The following is a 19,109-nucleotide window of genomic DNA, read 5'->3' on the forward strand; positions in this document are numbered from 1 at the left end:
AAAATTAATTTTGATCTTGATTTAAAAAATCATTCATTATCGTTCTCTATTTTTTTTCCAAATTTTTGAAAAAAAAACCTCCAAAAACCCGAAATTTTCCAAAAAGTGAATTTTGTCGCCAAAAAAGTTGGTTTTCATTTTCTAGGTAAAAATGTTTTAGAATATGTTTTCTAGGGTTATTTGCTAAATTTTACAAAACATTTTGACACTTTAGCTCTATTTTGAAGAAAGTTACAGTCAAAAAACCTGTTGAGTCGACAGTGTCAACGCATTCTTTTTGGCCAGTACTGTACGGTTCGAGGTCGCCATTCAGTCAGCCGCCGCTCAACGTCGTCCTTTTTTTGTAGTACTTCTCTGCGTTTATGTTGTAGTTTTTCTTATTGTCTGAAACCGTTTTTTTCTGCATGCTATTCTGGTTTTTAAATTATCTGTTTTGCAGGCGCTGTGACACAACAAAAGTCCGCCTCAGAACCCCGACCTGACCAACAGAAGTCATAAAACTCTAGATAATTACAAGAGAATAAAAATCCGGATATTCACGTATTAATTCAAGAATGCAGCAAGACGACCAACAATCTCCTGGATATGACTATGAGCCACCAGGCGTGGACCATAGAGCCCTCCCTGTTTCAGTTCAACTTACCAATTATGAAGAATGTGAGTGAACAGATTGAAAATTCATTGACACAAACAAAATTTTCAGATTTCCTTCGCGGAGTGTTTGGTCAAGGCGGTTCCAGCGTTGTATTCCGCGTCAGGGATCGGAATGGTCACCAATACGCGGCAAAAGTGCTAACAGAAAAAGCTAGTCGTCATTCAATTCAACGCGAGCTGGAGGTAAGCAAAATTTGTAGAGTTCGAGTATCGAATTTGACTCAACGAGTGTTCTGAACTATGGAAAATATAGTACTACATAAAAAAATACCACACCTTTTTGTTGTTGAAGTTTTTTACCGTTCTGAATGTTGTTGCATCAAGTTGATGTTTGATGAAAAGAACTCTATCAATTCAATTTTCAGACATATCAGAGAATTGCTCAAAACCCCCACATCAACTTGCTAACGTTGCATTTGTCAGAAAAATTGTTGAATCCGTCGCCAGGTTATAGAGATGACGTTTTTATCACTGAAGCATGTGGACCGTCCATCAAAGATATTATGATGAGTGAGTTGGTCGGTAGAGTCCTTATCTCAAAAATATATTGGATTGGAAATTAAACTGATTAATCGTTCTATAAACCGTATTTTCAGGAGCTAAAAGAGATATTGGTAATGTCCAATCGCCTACGTTCTCAATCAACGCTATTAAAAGTATTGGTCGACAAGTTGGAGAGGCATTGTTCCACTTGGAAAAGCTCAAAATCTATCATTTGGACATCAAATCTGCCAACGTTACATTTATGAGCACCGTCAAATACGATGTGGATACGAACTTGGCTCAACCGAGCATCACAATGAATGATCTTCAAATTAAATTAATTGATTATGGAAATTCTTTGCCCCATTCGACACCTGGAATCCCAGAAATCTATAAGCTGGTCCAACCACAAAACTTGCGTGCACCAGAAATTTTTATGGGTGAGTTTTTAAAAACATTTTTATGTGTGAGTTTGTTTTGTGAATACTCTGTATTTGAATTTTTCAGGAATTCCTCACAGCGAAAAGACTGATGTCTGGTCCATGGGATACCTGATGGGCCAAATGTATCTCGGAAAATCAATTTTTATGTCTAGAACCGGCGCAACTCAGATCGAAATACAACAATCGCAATTTGAGTTGATTGTTAATAGAATGAATGCAACCATTCCAGAGGAAATGATTGAGGTGTCCAGACAAGGAAGGTAAGGACATACTTCTTATTTATTTTTTTTTTTGAAACTGTTCTAAAATATGATTCGCTTACAGAAAATGCACCCTTGATCTCAACTTCCTCACTAACCGTGACGGAAACAACCACCAGGATTTTTCGTTAAATTTGATGCGTGACATGAGCGATTTTCCACTATTCGAATTTTTGCTATTCGTCCTCGTTTTCAATCCTGTCGAGAGACCATCCTTCGAGGAACTCCTCAATCACAAGTTTCTCGCCAACTGCTAGCCGGACTTTTCTAATCAACTTCATCAATTTTTCATTCATTTTGACTTGTTCTTGTTGTTACCCGTTACTTTTTGTGTTCAACACACTTTATTTCCAACCCAATATACCGAATGATCAGTGTCCCTGAAAATCTTTTCCTTGTGATCTCATACTGAAATCCATGGGGATCCCATTCTTGAAATCCTATTACGATCATTCCTACATACTTTCAAAGCACTCGTTAATTTTGAAGCATCCTCACACTCTTCTTAAAAATCATTTTCTTAAATAATATACGATTTCGATGTTTTCAAAATTCTAATTCAGCTTTCTTGATTCTTCATCAAACATTTTTTAAAAAAGGTATTCTGATATCGGCACATCAAACAAGCCGGAAAAGTTCCTAGAGTGGATACATTCGGAAATTTAAAACAATCGATCTTGATGAACTTCAATAAATGACAACGGAATTCGGAGAAAACTACAGTTTCTGTGAGAAGCGGGACGACTCCAAGAGACGGAAACTTTTCGTAAAAAACTTCTCTGCCTTGAACTTTGGTAAGACGTACTACCCGCGTTTTCATCGTTAAAAAAGTTTTCGAATGAATCGAAAAAGCTAGTGTTTTTTGTTTTTGAAAAACAGCACAAAATGCAAACGATTATTTTAAGAGTCAAAATTGTTTTTTGTTTCTGAAAGATGAAATTATGAAACAAAACCAACAACTTGAAAGCATCAAATTTATATTCCAAAGAAGTGGACCATGAATTGGGTGTCAAATGGCTCACAAAAAAGGTGATTTGAAAAAGACTCGTACTATTGAGATTTTGAGAAGAATGGTAGTGCTAAACACACGAAAAATAAGTTGAGTGTCGTCAGTGGGATAAGGAACATTGTCACTGAAACATGAATGTGTAACGGGTAGAAAATATGAAACAGAAGTGAACATGGAAGAAATACAAAATTTGAATTTAAATGCCTGCAAAGAACTTGTGGCTGATAACTTCAGCGAACGATGGTCTCTCGGCAGGATCAAAGATCAGAATGAACTTGAGAAGATCAAACAATGGAGAATCGGTTTCATCACGCATTAATTTCATTAACAAGTACTGGTTGTCTGCTTCTTTGCGATTTTCGAGGAATTCGAAATTGATGGTGCAACTTCTGAAAACAAGTTTTTAAATTGTTCCTAATGAATTTATCTGAAATAGTGGTGATAGGATAATTTCGTACCCTCTTTGCTTAGACTCTTCGATCATTTCTGGTGGAATGGTTGGATTCATTCTGGACACCATGTGCTCAAATGTAGATTGATCTTTCTCGCAAGTGGGAGCATCATGATTCGGACGGAATAGCAACTTCACAATGTACAGTTCAGCCATCAGGCATCCCATGGACCAAACATCCGACTTTTCGTTGTAAGGAAGGCCTGAAAATAGGGAGCATATATTTTATGAAAAATCCAGAAAGATTGTCAGCACTGTTCTGATGAAACTGAAACTGAACAACTCACCCATGAATACTTCTGGGGCACGAATGTTCTGCGGTTGAACTAGTTTAACTGGTTTCGGGTCACCAGGTTTTGAGTGAGTCAAAGAAGTTCCATAATCAATGACTTTGATCTCAAAGTCATTTATTGTGATGATCGGGTGGGTCAAATTCGGATCCATTTCATACTTGACGTTGCTCGTAAACGCGACATTGGAAGCCTTGAGGTCCAAATGATGAATTTTTAGTTTTTCCAAATGAAGCATGGCATCTCCAACCTGCTTTCCAATACGTTTGATATTGTTCATAGAGAACGAGCACATCTTGGTATTACCAGTTTCTCTCCTAGCCTCTGGAAACATCAGTTTATACAGAGATTATTGTCGAATTAAAGTTTCAGATTCTTTCCACTATAATATTTAACTCATTGTACCAAACTCACTTGTCATGACTGCTCTGATGGACGGTCCGCATGCTTCTGTGATAATAACCTCATCTGTATATCCTGGCGGTGGATTCGTCAATCGGCCAACTGAATTCAACAGCAACAGGTTATCGTGTTGGTTCTCCTGGATTTTACGGAGTGTCTGTAAATAATTTTTCATCTCCCGATTTGGTTACCAAAAGTATCTGCAATTCGCTTACAGCCAATTCATAGCGCGTCGAGTATAGTCTTCGAGAAATCACTTTCGCAGCTAATTGCTGACCATTTTGATCACGGATCCGGTAAACGACAGAGAATCCACCTACTCCAAAAACTCCACGAACTTTGTCTGAAAAATTGAATAGAGTTATTTCAATTAGTTAAAAGTTGATGACTCACATTCTTCGCCGGTGCACAGCTTCAGTACAGCGGGATGTACCTTTTTATTCAGGTCTACTGGCTCAAAATCATATCCAGGGGACTGTTGACCGTCTTGTTGCATCGCTGCTTCTAAGCTATCGTCGAACGGCAATATCGCATCTTTATCAGGTGACACCAATGGTCTTTTCTGTAACAAACATTTTCATGACTCAAAAAGGTCACTTTAATGATGAATTCTTCTTTCAAAATATTCCAAACACTCACCATGATAATGTCGCTATTATTTCTTGGATTCGCTGATATTTATGTTCTCTGGTATATCTTTGTTTTTGAAGCTTGATTTTTGTGACGTCACCTGAAATTTATGATGTTTATAAAACGAAATTGCTAATTATTGCAGACTTTTTCAAGCAATGAAACATGTAAGGGAACAGAGAAATACGATTTCCGGAAAAAACCTAATTGATGCGAAACTGCAGGCGGCCGACAAAATGGCATAGTGACACAGACAAACACACAGACGGCGCGCGTAAAGAGGAGGCACACCGTGTTGAGGCGTCCCCCGTCTAATTATGAGGCCACTCTGTGTTACGGCGGGGTCATCCCTCGTTCTCCTAGCTCGTTTGATCCGGTTGCAAATCAATAACTTTTTTTTAACACAGCGTGCCGGCTACGTTGTAGTTGTTTTTTGACCCTCATCGTTACGTGGTGCCGTCTCCATGCAGTGTCGTTCGACCTCTTTCCTCTATTTGGGGACGATTTGTGTGACGTGGCGAGGACGACTCTCTCTCTCTCCTGGTTTCTAGGAGCACAATAACAATCCGAGTTCGCCATTCTGTCGGCCTTCGCTCAAAGGCTGGTTTTTTTGCGCCTGCGGTATTTCTCTGCGTTTGAGTTGTAGTTTTTTTTATTTTCTGAAACCGTTTTTTACTACATATTCTGATTTATAAATTATAAAACTTGCAGGTAACGTAGCACAACTACCTGATCAAAAGACGTCAAACAACTCGTTACAAATATTACAAGAGATAGGATATTCATATCGCATCATTAGCTAGAGAAAAATGCAGCAAAACGACGAGTTGTCCCCTGGATACGACTATGAGCCACCAGGCGTAGATAGAAGAGCCCTCCCAAATTCACTTCAGCTCCACAACGGCGAACAATGTAAGTGATCAAACTTAAGTAGCTTTACACCATGCTAATTTTTCAGATACCGTTCGCGGATTGTTTGGCTCAGGCGGTTTCGGAGACGTATACCGCGTCAGAGATGGAAACGGTCGCCAGTATGCTGCGAAAATGTTTTCACGAAGAACTTACAATTATTCAAGCGATAGGGAACGGCAGGTTAGCAAATAAAGCTGAATTTCTTTATTGAATTTCATCAAGATTATTTAATGATTCCGGTCAAATGAACCAACTCTATTTTCAGGCATTCCAGAGAATCGCCCAAAATCCACACACCAACCTGTTATTGTTGCACTTGGCTGGACAGTTGATAAACCCACCGCCAGGTTATGCAGATGAAATTCTTATCACCGAAGCGTGTGGACCGTCTATCAAAGATATAATGTGAGTGAGTCTCTTCTTTTCGTAAGTATTTCTATAATTTGTTTTCAGGAGCTAGAGAAGATACTGGTGATGTAAAATCACCTACATTTTCTATGGACCACATCAAACAAATCTGTAGACAAATTAGAGAAGCTTTGTTCCACTTGGAAAAGCTTAAAATCTATCATTTGGACATCAAATCTGCCAACGTTACTTTTATGAGCACCGTCAAATACGATGTGGAAACGAACTTGGCTCAACCGAGCATCACAATGAATGATCTTCAAATTAAGATCATCGATTATGGAAACTCGTTCTTTCACTCGAAACCTGGAATCCCTAGACATCCTCTAATTGTCCAACCACAAAACTTGATATTTATCATAATAATTTTCAGGAATTCCTTACAACGAGAAGTCTGACGTGTGGTCCATGGGATGCCTGATGGGCGAAATGTGCATCGGAAAACCGATATTTATTTCCAAAATTGGCATCACTGAGACACAGAAACAACAATCGCAATTCGAGTTCATGGTTTCCAGAATGAATGCAACTATTCCAAGCGAAATGATAACAAAGTCTAGGCAAGGAAGGTAAGTACATATTTCTTTCTCAGTTTTTCATTGGGATTGTTCTAACAACCTTAGAATTCTCCTTACAGAAGATGTAAACTCAATCTGAGCTTCCTCGAGAACCGTAAAGAAAACAACCAGGATTCATTAATGAATTTGCTGCGTGAATACACGGATCTTCCAATGTTCGAATTTCTAAAATTCATGCTCATTTTCGATCCTACCGAACGACCATCCTTCGAGGAAGTCATCAAACAAAAGTTTCTCACCAACTTCTAATAACCTGATATTGCTGGTGAATTTCTTGTTTTACATTTTGTATGCATTGTAACCCTGTTTTTGTTGTTACCTGTTACAAATTCATTGTGTTCAACACATTTTGAATTAACCCCAGTCTACCGAATGCCCTGTGTCACTGAAGCACGTGTTATTCTCTGTGATCCCGTTCATTATGTTTTCTTAAAATACTTTTAGGATCATTCCTATTCACTTCAAAAGCACACTTCAATTTTTAAGCATCCTCACACTTTTTTCTCAAATCACGTTTTTCAATGATAAATGAATTTGATGATTTCAAAAATCAAGTTTCGTAATTTATATATTTGTCGAAGAAAGTTTCGAAAGGTATTCTTACATCGGCACTGCCAACAAACCAACCGAATAGGTTTCTATATCGAGTGAACAAAATTTGAAAAATTCCGAAGTCATCGTTTTCAACATTCATTCGAATTTATTGAATAGCGCTTTCCTTGCAATAAAAAAATTAGTTTTCATTATTACTTTTTTGTTTGTTCAACTACCGTACTCCCATTTCTTTAGAAACCTGAACTCATTCTTCAATTTTTTGAAATCCCGATTTTAGAACACTTGATTACCCAGACGGAATGCAAACAAAAAATCCTTTGTCTTCTTAATTTTGCCAGGTTGGTACATTTTAAAGTCAAAATACCCGACTGGACGATTAGTTTGAAAGTCAAAATAGTAGTTGTAGCTTTTTCTGGAAGAATGAAACAAAACCAAAAATTGGAAAGCACACATTTATATTTCAAAAAAGTGGACCAGGAATATGGGTGTCAAGATACTAACAGAAAAAGACGAGGTTTTAAAAATGACTCATACTATTGAGAATTTGAGAAAAAATGAACACACGGAAAAAGATACTAGTGTTATCAGTGGGATAAAAAACATTGTCACTGGAATAAGAATGTGTAATGGGCAAAAACGAAATTTTTTGAATTTAAACGGCTGTAAAAAACTCGTGGTTGAGGACTTCCTCAAATGATGGTCTCTTGGAAGGATCAAAAACTAGCATGGGCTTCAGAAGATCGAACAATGGCGAATCGTTTTCTTCGCGCATCAAACTCATCAATGAATCCTGGTTGTTAGCTTCTTTGCGATCATTGGCGAAGTTGAAGTCCAGGAGCATTTTCTGCAAACGAATTTTCAAGATTTACATAAGAGACAAAGAAATTTTAGTGCAAATATAATTTCTCACCCTCTTTGGTTAGATTCTTTGATCATTTCAATTGGAACGGATGCATTCATCATGGAAATCATGGTCTCAAAATGTGACTGCTCTTTCTGAGAGTCGGGAACAATATTATTCGAACTGAAAAGCAGTTTTCCAGTGTAAAGTTCAGCCATGAGGCATCCCATGGACCATACATCCGACTTTTCGTTGTGGGGAAGACCTGTAAATAAGGAATTATTGTTTGAACGCTTTCCGATACATTAAAAAAAAACAAAAACTAAACTAATCACCCATGAATACTTCTGGGGCACGCATGTTTCGCGGCTGGACGAGCATGACTGGTTTCGGGTATCCAGGTTTTGAGTGAGTCATCGAGCTTAAATAATCAATGACTTTGATGTCAAAATCACTCATTGTGATGATTGTTTGAGTCAAATTCAGATCCATTTCATACTTGACGTTGCTGGTAAAGACAACATTGGAAGTCTTGAGATCCAAGTGATAAAGGTTTAGTTTCTCCAAATGAAGCATCGCCTCTCCAATTTTTCTACCAATACGTTTGATGTTATCCATAGAGAACGAACATGGTGCGGTATTACCAGTTTCTCTTCTAGCTTCTGCAAAAATAGTTTATAGACGGATTATTGTTAAAATGAGATTTCAGATTCTTTGCAGATTTTTTTGCAGGTTCTTCCCAAGATCGAATGCAACCCAACTCACTGAGCAAGATTTCCTTGATAGATGGTCCGCACGCTTCTGTGATAATAACTTCATTTGTATAACCTGGTGGTGGATTCGTCAAACGGCCAACTGAATGCAACAATAACAGGTTGGGATGTGAGTTCTCTTTGATCTTACGGAGTGTCTGTAAATAGTTTTTCATCACCTGATTTGGATACCAAAAATATCTAAAATTATTTTACATTCAATTCGCAATGAGTGGAGTATGGTCTTTGAGAAATCACTTTTGCCGCAGATAGCTGACCATTTTGATCACGGACGCGGTAGGCAACAGAAAATCCACCGAGGCCGAACACGCCACGAACTTTGTCTGAAAAAATCAATAGATATTTCAACCAATTAAAGGTTGCTGACTCACATTCTTCGCCGGTCCATAGCTTCAGAACAGCGGGATGTACTTTTTTATCTAGGCCAATTGGCTCATACTCGTATCCAGGCGACTGTACACCATCTTTTTGCATTGCTGCTTCCAAGCTATCGGCATACAGCAATGTGGCATTTTTCTTAGCTGGTGATACCAGTGGTCTTTGCTGAAACGATTTTTTTTAAATCTTTATGACCCCAAAAGTTCACATCAATGAGTTACTTTGTTTTCAAAGTTTCCCTAACACTCACCATGATAATTTCGCTATTTTCCTTTTGAATATCTAATTGATATGTTCTCTAGTGTGAATTCAGTTCTGAAGCTTGTTTCCTGACGTCGCTTGAAAATTATAAAATTGATCAAGACAATTGCTGATAATTGCAGCGTTTTCAAAAATGTAAAGAAAAAATCCGTACTCTGGAAAAGGAAAAACGACTCTCGATGCATTACTGCGAGGCAAAGCCACACCAACACAAACACACAGACGACCCGCGCAAAGAGGAAAGAGGTCCACACAGTGTGGCGGGGTCCCCCGTCTAATTATGCCCCCTCTCTGTAATAGCGGGGATATATATCGTTCTCTAGCTCGTCCGGTTGCAATCAATAACACTTTTTTTTTAACATAGCGTGCCGGCTACGTTGTAGTTGTTTTTGGCCCCTCATCGTTACGTGAGGTCATCTCCAGACAGTGTCGTTCGACCACTTTCATCTAATTGCAGGATATTTGTGTGACGTGGCAAGAGTGTCGATGCAAACGCGCGCTACTGTTTTCCAGGTGCACAATAACAGTTTGCTGTTTAGGCGGTGCCCTTGTTTCCGCTACTCGTATTTTTCGGCTTTTGGGTTGTAGTCTGTGTCATTGTCTGTAACCGTTGTTTTGCATACTATTATGGTTTAAAACTTTTCAGTTTTGCAGACGCCGTAGTTCAACAAACTTCGGACCCAACACCATAATCAGACCAGAGAAGTCTAAAAAGATAAAAATTACAAGAGAAGAAAATTCAAACGACGGAGCAATAGCTAGAGAATACAGACTTACGGAAATCGTCAAGGTGAGTGTTGGGGAAATTTTGAAACTAAAAAAATTTTTTAACTCAAATACTTTTGCATTCATAAGCTTCCTGTTCAATTGGTGTTTTTTTTTCTCTTCTGCACAGAATATTAGGGCTAAAATGTATTCCACCGTTTTCAATGAAATCAATTTTCAGGTGAATCAGAATCATGAAGCAAGGCTGTTCGCCATCTACCCAAGAGGATCAGAAAAAAGTGAGAAGTTCACAAGGAATTTCAGATGAGAGGATGACACATCATAATGAGACAAATGCTACCGCATCGAATGAAATTTTAGAGAATCTATCAATGAGCAATAACGCTCAAGTAAGTTCTGAGGAAACTGTGATTAAATTGATTCCTAGAACGTTTGAAAATGATTTATTTCAGGAATCTTCATCGAATGCAGAAACCGCTTCAAATCCTTCTCTTCCCGTAGAATCTTCGACCACAATGCCAGAGATAAATCAATTATTGCCTGAACAAGGTGACGAGCCGGAGAATATTGACAACATTGGCTGTGTTCTGAAACTTTACAGTGGCGATGAGTGTAAGTTCACATCTTTCAATTGCTCAAAATATGTAGTTTAGCATTTTCAGTTGTTATTCGCGGAGTTTTTGGAAAAGGCCTTGCCAGTACCGTGTACAGCGTTGAACATCAAAGCCGTTTCAAATACGCGGCAAAATTGTTTGTTGAGAGAGATCCAGCAATCCCTACGTTTCACGAACTGGTGGTAAGAGAAACTTATTAATAGAATTACAAAGTGGCCTTATCAGAAAATTCCCAATCATTTTACCACATAATCAACTGTTAATCAATATATTGGTTGGTCAAAAATATTTTCTGGGATAGCAGGAAATGTGAATTAATACGAAAAAGATCTTCCTAAATCGCTCTAATTTTCGAAATCATTTTGATCATTCCAGTAAGGTGAGCAATAAGCTCAGTGTCTTCTCAAACGGATAGTACATAATTTCTTCTCAAACGGACAGTATCAATTGAAAAAAGAATTAGTTATGAGATGAAACAAATTGTATTTATTTTCAGGCTCTCCACCAAATTGCCATCGTCCCACACGTAAATTTACTGTTATTGCATTTGGCTGGAGTGTTGATTAATCCACTCCCGGGTTTCTCAGGAGAAGTCTTCATCACTGAAGAATGTGGACCGTCTATCAGGGACATTATGAAAAGTAAGTTCAGAGAAATAATTTGAATTAAGCCCTTGAATGAAGATGATCGTATTTTGGGGGGCTACGTTCGAAGCTTGGAATGGCAATTTTTGAATGAATTTATTTCAGGCGCCAGGCTAGCAACCAATGAGACACATTATCCTTCTTTCTGTTTGGAAAACGTTAGACAAATTGGTTGTCAAATTGGACGGGCAATGGCTCATTTGGAAAGACTGAAAATCTACTATCTTGATCTCAAGACGGATCATGTCGTTTTTCTCAAACCAAACAACCGCTATAGACTCCAAAGGAACCGAATCCAGTCAACAATTTATATGGAAGACATCAGGGTCAAAGTTATTGATTTTGGATGTTCGAAGAGCCATGAGGAGCCTGGAGAGGAGAAAGAATATAGATTAGTCCAGCCTACTCCCTTGCGGTCCCCAGAAGTATTTATGGGTGAGTTCATGCTTTGTATTAATTTTTATCATTGTCTCAAACTCGGACAGTTGAATCTCAGATTTGTATTCAATGATTTTGCTTTTTCAAAAAATGTTATTTGTTTTCAGGACTTCCATATAACGAAACATCCGACGTCTGGTCGATGGGATGTCTTCTCGGCCAGATGTTCACTGGATATTACATCTTCTATCCCACAAGTGGCACAACTGAACAAGAAAAAATTCAGAGCCAGTTTGAGTGCACTTTCAACAGATTGAGTGAACTCTTACCAATGAAAATGATTCAGGAGTCTCAACGAGGAGGGTGAGAAATTGTTTCCTGTTCTTTGTAAATAAAGCTTACCAATGAGTTTCAGACACTGCACGCTCAACTACAACTTCTACACTCAGCGCAGAGCATTTAATAGGGATCACTTGCTCAATATCATTCGCAAGGACGCGGACAGGCCAGTCTACGAACTGCTGGAGTTTATGCTCCGTTGGGATCCTTCCAGAAGGCCATCATTTGACTACGTCCTTTATCACAAGTTCTTCAGAAACATCTAACCCCATTTCTCATCTTATTCCATCAATTCCCAAAAGTTCTCGCCGTTCCTCATGTTCCTACAAGTTTTTCACCATTCGTTGCTCCTTGCTTTTAGAACAATTCAGCAGTTGGAAAGTTCCACGTGTCTAACACATTACCGATTTCACATGCCACTGAGTTTTGTAGTATTCAACACTCTTGCTTCTCAATACGCAGTCTAATGTTCCTTTATTTTGTAACTGAAATACTTGTTTTCTCTGTGATCACACCGTTTTTTCTCTGTGATCACACCAATGCCCTGTTTTTATTCGTTTCATACCAATTTCACGGTGTTCAGTTCGTTTTTGTACGGAAAATTGTGTTTTACTTCTTATGCCACATAATTCTTTCTTTGCCTGTTCTACACATCCCTTCTCCGCAACTTGACTTTTAAAAGCACGTGGTTTTGCTCTCAAGCATGCCAACATCATTTTCATATTCCACATTGTTAATACCTTAATGAATGTGATGATTTAAAAGTTCGAAACCAATTTTGCTTTCTCGGTTTTCAAAAATAATTGAAAAATGAGATCCGATCTCTCTCTAGCACGAGTGAGTACGTTAGTTGAGCAATCAAAAAACGTATGAAACAACAAATGTGAGTTTAAATGCGAGGAAGCCGTTGATAACAAAAGTCAGTTTTTTTCTTCCTGCTGTGCGATTTATTCCTTACAGATCATAACTGCTTTTGTGCAGATGAAGATTGTGTAGCCTCTGATCAATAACTTCCTCCTCGTCGATGACCTTCACCCATGACAAAAATAAAAAGTGCTGACCACATATTGTGTGATGAATGTTTTCCTGATAGATTTTTTTCATCAAGTGTTTCAAGAACTTCTGAAAAAGCGACGCTTCAAATTCTGAACTTTTTTATAGGAAAGACATTTACTATTGACATCAAAATCACGTTTCGGGGTCAGAATATTATTTGTACCTTTATCGCCGGAGAATCAATGAAACAAAACTAGAGCTGTGTAAGCATCAAATTCGTTTATTATTCAAGAAAGTGAATTTCAAATAAAAGTGTCGTGATGCTTAAAAATTGTCGTGTGCTTTTAAAGTGAATGGAAATGATCCTAATAAAATTTCAAGAAAAGAACAGGATCACAAAGTAACACGGTGAATTGGGTAGACTGGGTTTCAGATAGAAATGTGTTGAACACAATTAATTACGGGTAACAAAAAAACCAGGTGAAGTTTTTTAAAAAATGCATTAAAAAATGGAGAATGGAGCGAATTCACGAACAAACTCAGCTTAGAAGTTTGTGAGGAATTCGTGCTCGATCACTTTCTCAAATGATGGCAGGATCAAACTTGAGAGCGAATTTGAGGAACTCGAACAGTGGAAGGTCCGTGTCGTCACGCATAAATTCCATCAAGTAATCTTGATTGTTATTTCCTTCGCGGTTATTGTTGACTTCTTTGTAATCATTGAGGAAGTCGAAATTGAGGGAGCATTTTCTGAAAACAACATTCCAAGAATATATATTTGCAAAAAAAACTTCTTACCCTCTTTGCTTAGATTCTTCAAGCGTTTCTCTTGAAATGGTCGCATTCATTCTGAAGATCATCATCTCAAATTGTGACTGTTGTATTTCAAGCTGAGTGTCGCCTTTTCTCGAGTTGAACAGCACTCCACCGATGGCCGATCCGATTGGGCGATCAGGCATCCATAGGACCAGACATCCGTCTTTTTGTTGTAGGGAAGACCTGAGAACAAAGGAAATTTATTTGGGAGATCTAGAAAGTATTTCAAAACGGTTTCAATCGAACTAAAAGTTTTTTAAAAAACCCACCCATAAACACTTCTGAGGCACGCATGTTTTGCGGTTGGACCAGTTTGACTCCTTCCGGGTTTCCAGATTCAGAGTGAGCCAGCGAATTTCCATAATCAATGACTTTAATATCAAAATCACTCATTGAGATAATCGCGTGGGTCAAACTCGTATCCATTTCATACTTGAAGTTTCTCGAAAACGCGACATTGGAAGCCTTGAGGTCTAAATGAAAAATCTTGAGTTTTTCCAAATGGAGCATTGCGTCTCCGATTTGCTTTCCAATACGTTTGATATTATCCATAGAGAACGAACACAATTTGGTATTTCCAGTTTCAATTCTAGCCTCTGGAAAAAAAAAACTTTAAAAATAGGTTATCGTTGAAATATAATCTCAAAACTTTCTCAGATTCTTCTAACAATCCTATCAAAGTCATTGTACCAAACTTACTTGTCATAATTTCTCTGATAGATGGTCCGCATGCTTCTGTTATAATAACTTCGTCTGTATATCCTGGCGGTGGATTCTTCAACATACCAACTGAATACAGCAACAATAAATTATTGTGTGGGTTCTCTCGAATTTTACGGAGCGCCTGTATAACAATTATTTCATCTGATCATTGTTTCAGGAAAAATGGTCTTACTTTCATCTCACGCTGAGTTGAGTATGGTCTAGTCGAAATGACTTTCGCAGTCAATTGTTGACCATTCTGATCACGTAAACAACACAGAATCCACCTAAGCCGAACACTCCACGAACTTTATCTGAAAATTGAATAAAGGGATTGAAATTAGCTAGAAGTTGCGAACTCACATTCTTCAAATGTTCGTAGCTTCAGAACAGCGGGATGAGCTTTTTTATCCAGGTCAACTGGCTCATAGTCATATCCTGGTGATTTCTGACCTTCCTGCTGCAACGCTGCCTCTCAGCTATTGGCATAAGGCAATGTATTTTTCTTGGGTGCTACCAGTGGTCTCTGCTGAAACGAATAGTTGTGTTTTCTTTTATTCGATTTGTTGAGTTTAATGAACTGGCCAGAGATAGCACAAGAAAAACGGTATTCATGGCCTATTCACGGATTTTTAAGTCTATCAATTTTGCGTTTCACGGATTCCGTTAAAAACATTTTATGCCCAGCCATGTTCATGACACAAAAAATTTAGTTTTGTAAAAAACTTTGATTTCGAAATCTTCCTCACCATGATTATATCGCTATTTTTGGTCTTGATTCTATGATCTATACTGCTGCGTCAAATGTATTTATATCATCTCTAGTTAATATGTATTGATGGTGTTGAAGCTTGTGTTTTCCAAGTCGCCTGAAAATTATATTTTTATCAAACAATCGCTGATAATTGCAGCGTTTACAAACATAAAAAAAAAGAAATACGAACTTGGGAAAAGGAGAAACTAATATGTAAATGGAACACCGCGAGACAACCGAAAGAATGGCGCAGCCACACAGGCAAATACACAGACGGCCCGCGCAAAGAGGAAAGAGGTCCACACAGTGTGGCGGGGTCCCCCGTCTAATTATGGGGCACCTCTGTGTTACGGCGGGGTCGTCTATCGTTCTCCTAGCTAGTTTGATCCGGTTGCAATCAATAACTATTATTTTAACACAGCGTGCTGACTACGTTGTAGTTGTTTTTGGCCCCTCATCGTTACATGGGGCCATCTCTACACAGTGTCGTTCGAGTGACCTCTTCAGTGGGCCTTCTGTATGACGCGGCAAGAGTGTCTATGCAAAGGCGCGCTACTGTTTTCCAGGTGCACAATAACAATTCGAGGTTGCCATTCAGTTCGCCGCCTCTCAACAGTGCCTTGTTTTGCTCGCGTTGTACTTTTCTGCGTTCGAATTGCTGTTTTTTGTATTGCTAAAAACCGTTAATTCGCAAATTGTTTGATTCTATAAATTTTCCATTTTCAGGCGAACAAAACTTAATCCCATCATCATAATCAGACCTCAGGAAGTCTCAAAACTCAAAAAAATTACAAGAGATAAAAAATACACGTTGGATACTTATCAAGAGAATAAAGAATCAAGAGAATCAAGAGAATAAAGTGAGTGCTGAGCAAATTTATAAATGCTAAAAACAGCATTACGCTTGAATAGCTTTTTTCAATCAGATTTCTGTAAAAATCGAGGGTTTTTTCACTTTTTTTCGTACCAAACTTTACCCGAGAAAGACTGCGATGGTTTTTGATGAGTTCAATTTTCAGGTGGGTCGCAGACATGAAGCGTGGTCTATCGCCTTCATCCCCAGAGGACCATAAAAAGATCCGGAGTTCCCAAGAAACTTCAGATGAAAGTGCTCATCACGATGAGAGAATGGCTACAACTTCAAATAAGAATCCAGAGAATCCATCATCCAGTAATAACGCTCCGGTGAGTTTTGGATAAACTTCGAAAAAAAACGAGCTCGGGAAAGTTGAAAATGATTGATTTCAGAAGTCTATAGCTGATACAGCATCCACTGGAAATCCTTCTTTCCCCGTAAAGTCGCTGACCTCGACACAAGAAATGAATCAGTCTCCAGGATATGCTTATGAGCCTCCGAATGTTGACAAGGCTAACCATCCCGATGTTCTTGAGCTGATTACGGGAGAGAAGTGTAAGTACACAAATTTCAATTGATCAAGATATATAGTTTAACACTTTCAGTTTTTGTTCGAGGAGTTTTCGGTAATGGCGGTTTCTGCACCGTCTTCAGGGCCAGGGATCAAAATAATATCCAGTACGCCGCAAAACTGATTGCTGAGAGAATTCCGGAATACCCTACATATTACGAGTTGCTGGTAAGAGAAACTTGTCGAATCCGAAACTTGTCGAAAGCTAGAAAGAAAAGAGATTGTTTTGAATCGGTCATTAAGAAACAAAACATTTTCATTGCAGTTTTAAGCAGAAATAATATTCTAGTTGCAACAAAAGAATTCGATTAGGAGATAAAACGAGATAAATTTATTTTCAGGCTCATGAGAAAATATTGCACAATCCGCACCAAAACTTGATTTCGTTCGTTGTGAATGGAATGTTGGCAGGTCCACCGCCAGGATTCACAGGCGAAATCATCGTGACAGAAGGCTGCGGACCGTCGCTCAGGAACATCATGAAAAGAAAGTTGGAAAAAATAGCTTAAAGAATTCTCGGAATTAAAACAATTGTATTTTCTGGGCTCCCCGCTGCTGGAAATTACAATAATTGATTGAATGCTTATTTCAGGAGCCAGACAAGATACCAATAAGACCTATTATCCTTCGTTTTGCATGGAAAACATCAGACACATTGGAAGCCAGATTGCAAAAGCAATGGCCCATTTGGAAAGCCTGAAAATCTTTCATCTTGATCTCAAGGCTGGAAACGTCTTTGTTAAACCCGACATCCAATACACACTCGATGGGGACGATATTCAGCCAACTATTAATATGGATGACACTGGCATTAAAGTCATTGACTTGGGAAATTCGGCGAGCCATTGGGAGCCTTGGGAGGAGAAGAAATGGCGCAGCGTACAACCTCCTGCTTTACGGTCGCCAGAAGTGATGATGGGTAAGTGCATATTTTGATTAATTTCTACTACTGGATCAAACTGTGACAGTTGAATCCCAAATTTGTATCGAATCGATTTTGCAGATTCTATAAATTACCTCCATTTTCAGGCCTTCCCTATAATGAAAAGTCTGATGTGTGGTCGATGGGATGCCTGCTCGCTGAAATGTTTGTTGGACAATTCATCTTCTACCCCACAAGTGGCACTACCGAGAAAGAGACTAACCAAAGTCAATTTGAGCTCACTGCCTCCAGACTGAAACACGCCGTTCCGATTAGAATGATTCAAGAATCCCAGAGAGGAGGGTGAGTTAATTATTTTTTTTTTTGCTCTTTGAAACGTGAAAACAGAGCTTATGATTGGTTTTCAGACATTGTGAGCTCGACTATAGATTCTTGAACCAGCGCCCACCAAACAATAGGGATCAGTTGATGAATATCATGAGAGAAGAAGCCGACATTCCTCTCTACCACCTGTTGCAATTTATGCTCATCATTGATCCCAACGAAAGACCGTCATTTGAGGACGTCGTTCACCACGATTTCTTCGAAGGCATCTAAAATCATTTTCCTTCACTTTCCAGCAATAGTTGTTTTCTGGTTAATAGTTACCCGTTATAATTTTTGTGTTGAAAAAGTTCTGTTACAAACCCAGTTCCCCAAACTCCTGTATCACTGAAATTCAAGGTTTTCACACTATTCTTCCAGTACCCAATTTTTTGCATTCCCTTTGTTACTGAAACAAATAGTTTCATTCTGACCCCATCCTTCTGTTTTCTTGAAATTTTATTTGGATTGGGACATACTTTAAAAGCACCAGTTAATTTTGAAGCATCCCCACACTTTTTCAACATCTTTTTTGGCTTATAAAGGAATATGATGCCTTCAAAGATCTTGTTTTGTTTCATTGATTTTCCTTTAAAAAACGTTGCGATAGGTATTCTGACTCCTAAACGCCGTTTTGGTGCTAATGATTAATTTTTATTCTATTTGGAGTAAGTTGAACTATTAAAGGCGGGGGGACATAAAAAAATAATGTTCTCGAAATTCCGTTCAAAGATGCCCCTCGAGGAGTTGAACTTGTGAGGGCGATGATTGAGGGTGCGACGCCGCTACCGACTGAGCCACGCGGGCAAAGAGAAAGCGCACGCCCGTTTGCATACATAAAGGCAAAGACGACAGCTGTACGCAGAGTGACATTAAGCGTTGTACACCATGACGGTAGAATGCATACTCTAGCTACAAAAAAACTACGAAAAATCTCCTGTCCCCCCACCTTTAAGTGTGCTGTCTTTGAATGTTCAGGTTACCAAAGTCTTAAAAGCAACATTTTTTATCAGAGGCTTTTTAACGATGAGAAAATGGGAGTCAAAGCCACAGAAGTTCAAGACACCAAAGTTTATTGCTAAAATTTCAAAAAGCAATTATGATAACAAATACTTTTCAAGGTTCTCGAACGTTAATCT

At 38.5% G+C, this 19,109-nt stretch overlaps 7 protein-coding genes across 7 annotated transcripts; 4 read left to right on the forward strand and 3 right to left on the reverse strand.

Annotated features, from left to right (window-relative positions):
• Positions 1-554: 554 nt before the first annotated feature.
• On the forward strand, positions 555-2,097 carry CBG08913 (the record flags this gene model as incomplete). Its single annotated transcript, XM_002648689.1, has 6 exons — positions 555-657; positions 704-837; positions 1,020-1,164; positions 1,251-1,577; positions 1,645-1,840; positions 1,905-2,097. 6 exons carry the CDS (start codon positions 555-557, stop codon positions 2,095-2,097), a joined length of 1,098 nt encoding a protein of 365 aa, XP_002648735.1.
• Positions 2,098-3,045: 948 nt separating this feature from the next.
• On the reverse strand, positions 3,046-4,634 carry CBG08912 (the record flags this gene model as incomplete). The annotated part of the gene is made up of 7 exons (XM_002648688.2): positions 3,046-3,238; positions 3,308-3,503; positions 3,588-3,914; positions 4,005-4,149; positions 4,208-4,335; positions 4,386-4,554; positions 4,632-4,634. 7 exons carry the CDS (start codon positions 4,632-4,634, stop codon positions 3,046-3,048), a joined length of 1,161 nt encoding a protein of 386 aa, XP_002648734.2.
• A 797-nt stretch (positions 4,635-5,431) lies between these two features.
• CBG08911 lies at positions 5,432-6,769 on the forward strand (the record flags this gene model as incomplete). The annotated part of the gene is made up of 5 exons (XM_002648687.1): positions 5,432-5,534; positions 5,581-5,714; positions 5,800-5,881; positions 6,316-6,511; positions 6,580-6,769. 5 exons carry the CDS (start codon positions 5,432-5,434, stop codon positions 6,767-6,769), a joined length of 705 nt encoding a protein of 234 aa, XP_002648733.1.
• Positions 6,770-7,855: 1,086 nt separating this feature from the next.
• Positions 7,856-9,320, reverse strand: CBG08910 (the record flags this gene model as incomplete). The annotated part of the gene is made up of 7 exons (XM_045240771.1): positions 7,856-7,919; positions 7,986-8,181; positions 8,252-8,578; positions 8,682-8,826; positions 8,885-9,012; positions 9,061-9,232; positions 9,318-9,320. The coding sequence occupies 7 exons, from the start codon at positions 9,318-9,320 to the stop codon at positions 7,856-7,858; spliced, it is 1,035 nt and encodes a 344-aa protein (XP_045093870.1).
• Positions 9,321-10,287: 967 nt separating this feature from the next.
• Positions 10,288-12,295, forward strand: CBG08909 (the record flags this gene model as incomplete). Its single annotated transcript, XM_002648685.1, has 7 exons — positions 10,288-10,443; positions 10,507-10,666; positions 10,717-10,850; positions 11,165-11,309; positions 11,418-11,747; positions 11,858-12,053; positions 12,106-12,295. The coding sequence occupies 7 exons, from the start codon at positions 10,288-10,290 to the stop codon at positions 12,293-12,295; spliced, it is 1,311 nt and encodes a 436-aa protein (XP_002648731.1).
• Positions 12,296-13,606: 1,311 nt separating this feature from the next.
• CBG08908 lies at positions 13,607-14,625 on the reverse strand (the record flags this gene model as incomplete). Its single annotated transcript, XM_002648684.1, has 4 exons — positions 13,607-13,775; positions 13,824-14,024; positions 14,107-14,437; positions 14,541-14,625. 4 exons carry the CDS (start codon positions 14,623-14,625, stop codon positions 13,607-13,609), a joined length of 786 nt encoding a protein of 261 aa, XP_002648730.1.
• Positions 14,626-16,329: 1,704 nt separating this feature from the next.
• CBG08907 lies at positions 16,330-18,204 on the forward strand (the record flags this gene model as incomplete). Its single annotated transcript, XM_045240772.1, has 7 exons — positions 16,330-16,482; positions 16,546-16,708; positions 16,759-16,892; positions 17,066-17,177; positions 17,317-17,643; positions 17,754-17,949; positions 18,015-18,204. The coding sequence occupies 7 exons, from the start codon at positions 16,330-16,332 to the stop codon at positions 18,202-18,204; spliced, it is 1,275 nt and encodes a 424-aa protein (XP_045093869.1).
• Positions 18,205-19,109: the final 905 nt, after the last annotated feature.

Source organism: Caenorhabditis briggsae (genome assembly GCF_000004555.2).
Source record: "Caenorhabditis briggsae complete genome, chrX, whole genome shotgun sequence".
Classification (NCBI taxonomy): Eukaryota; Metazoa; Nematoda; class Chromadorea; order Rhabditida; family Rhabditidae; genus Caenorhabditis; species Caenorhabditis briggsae.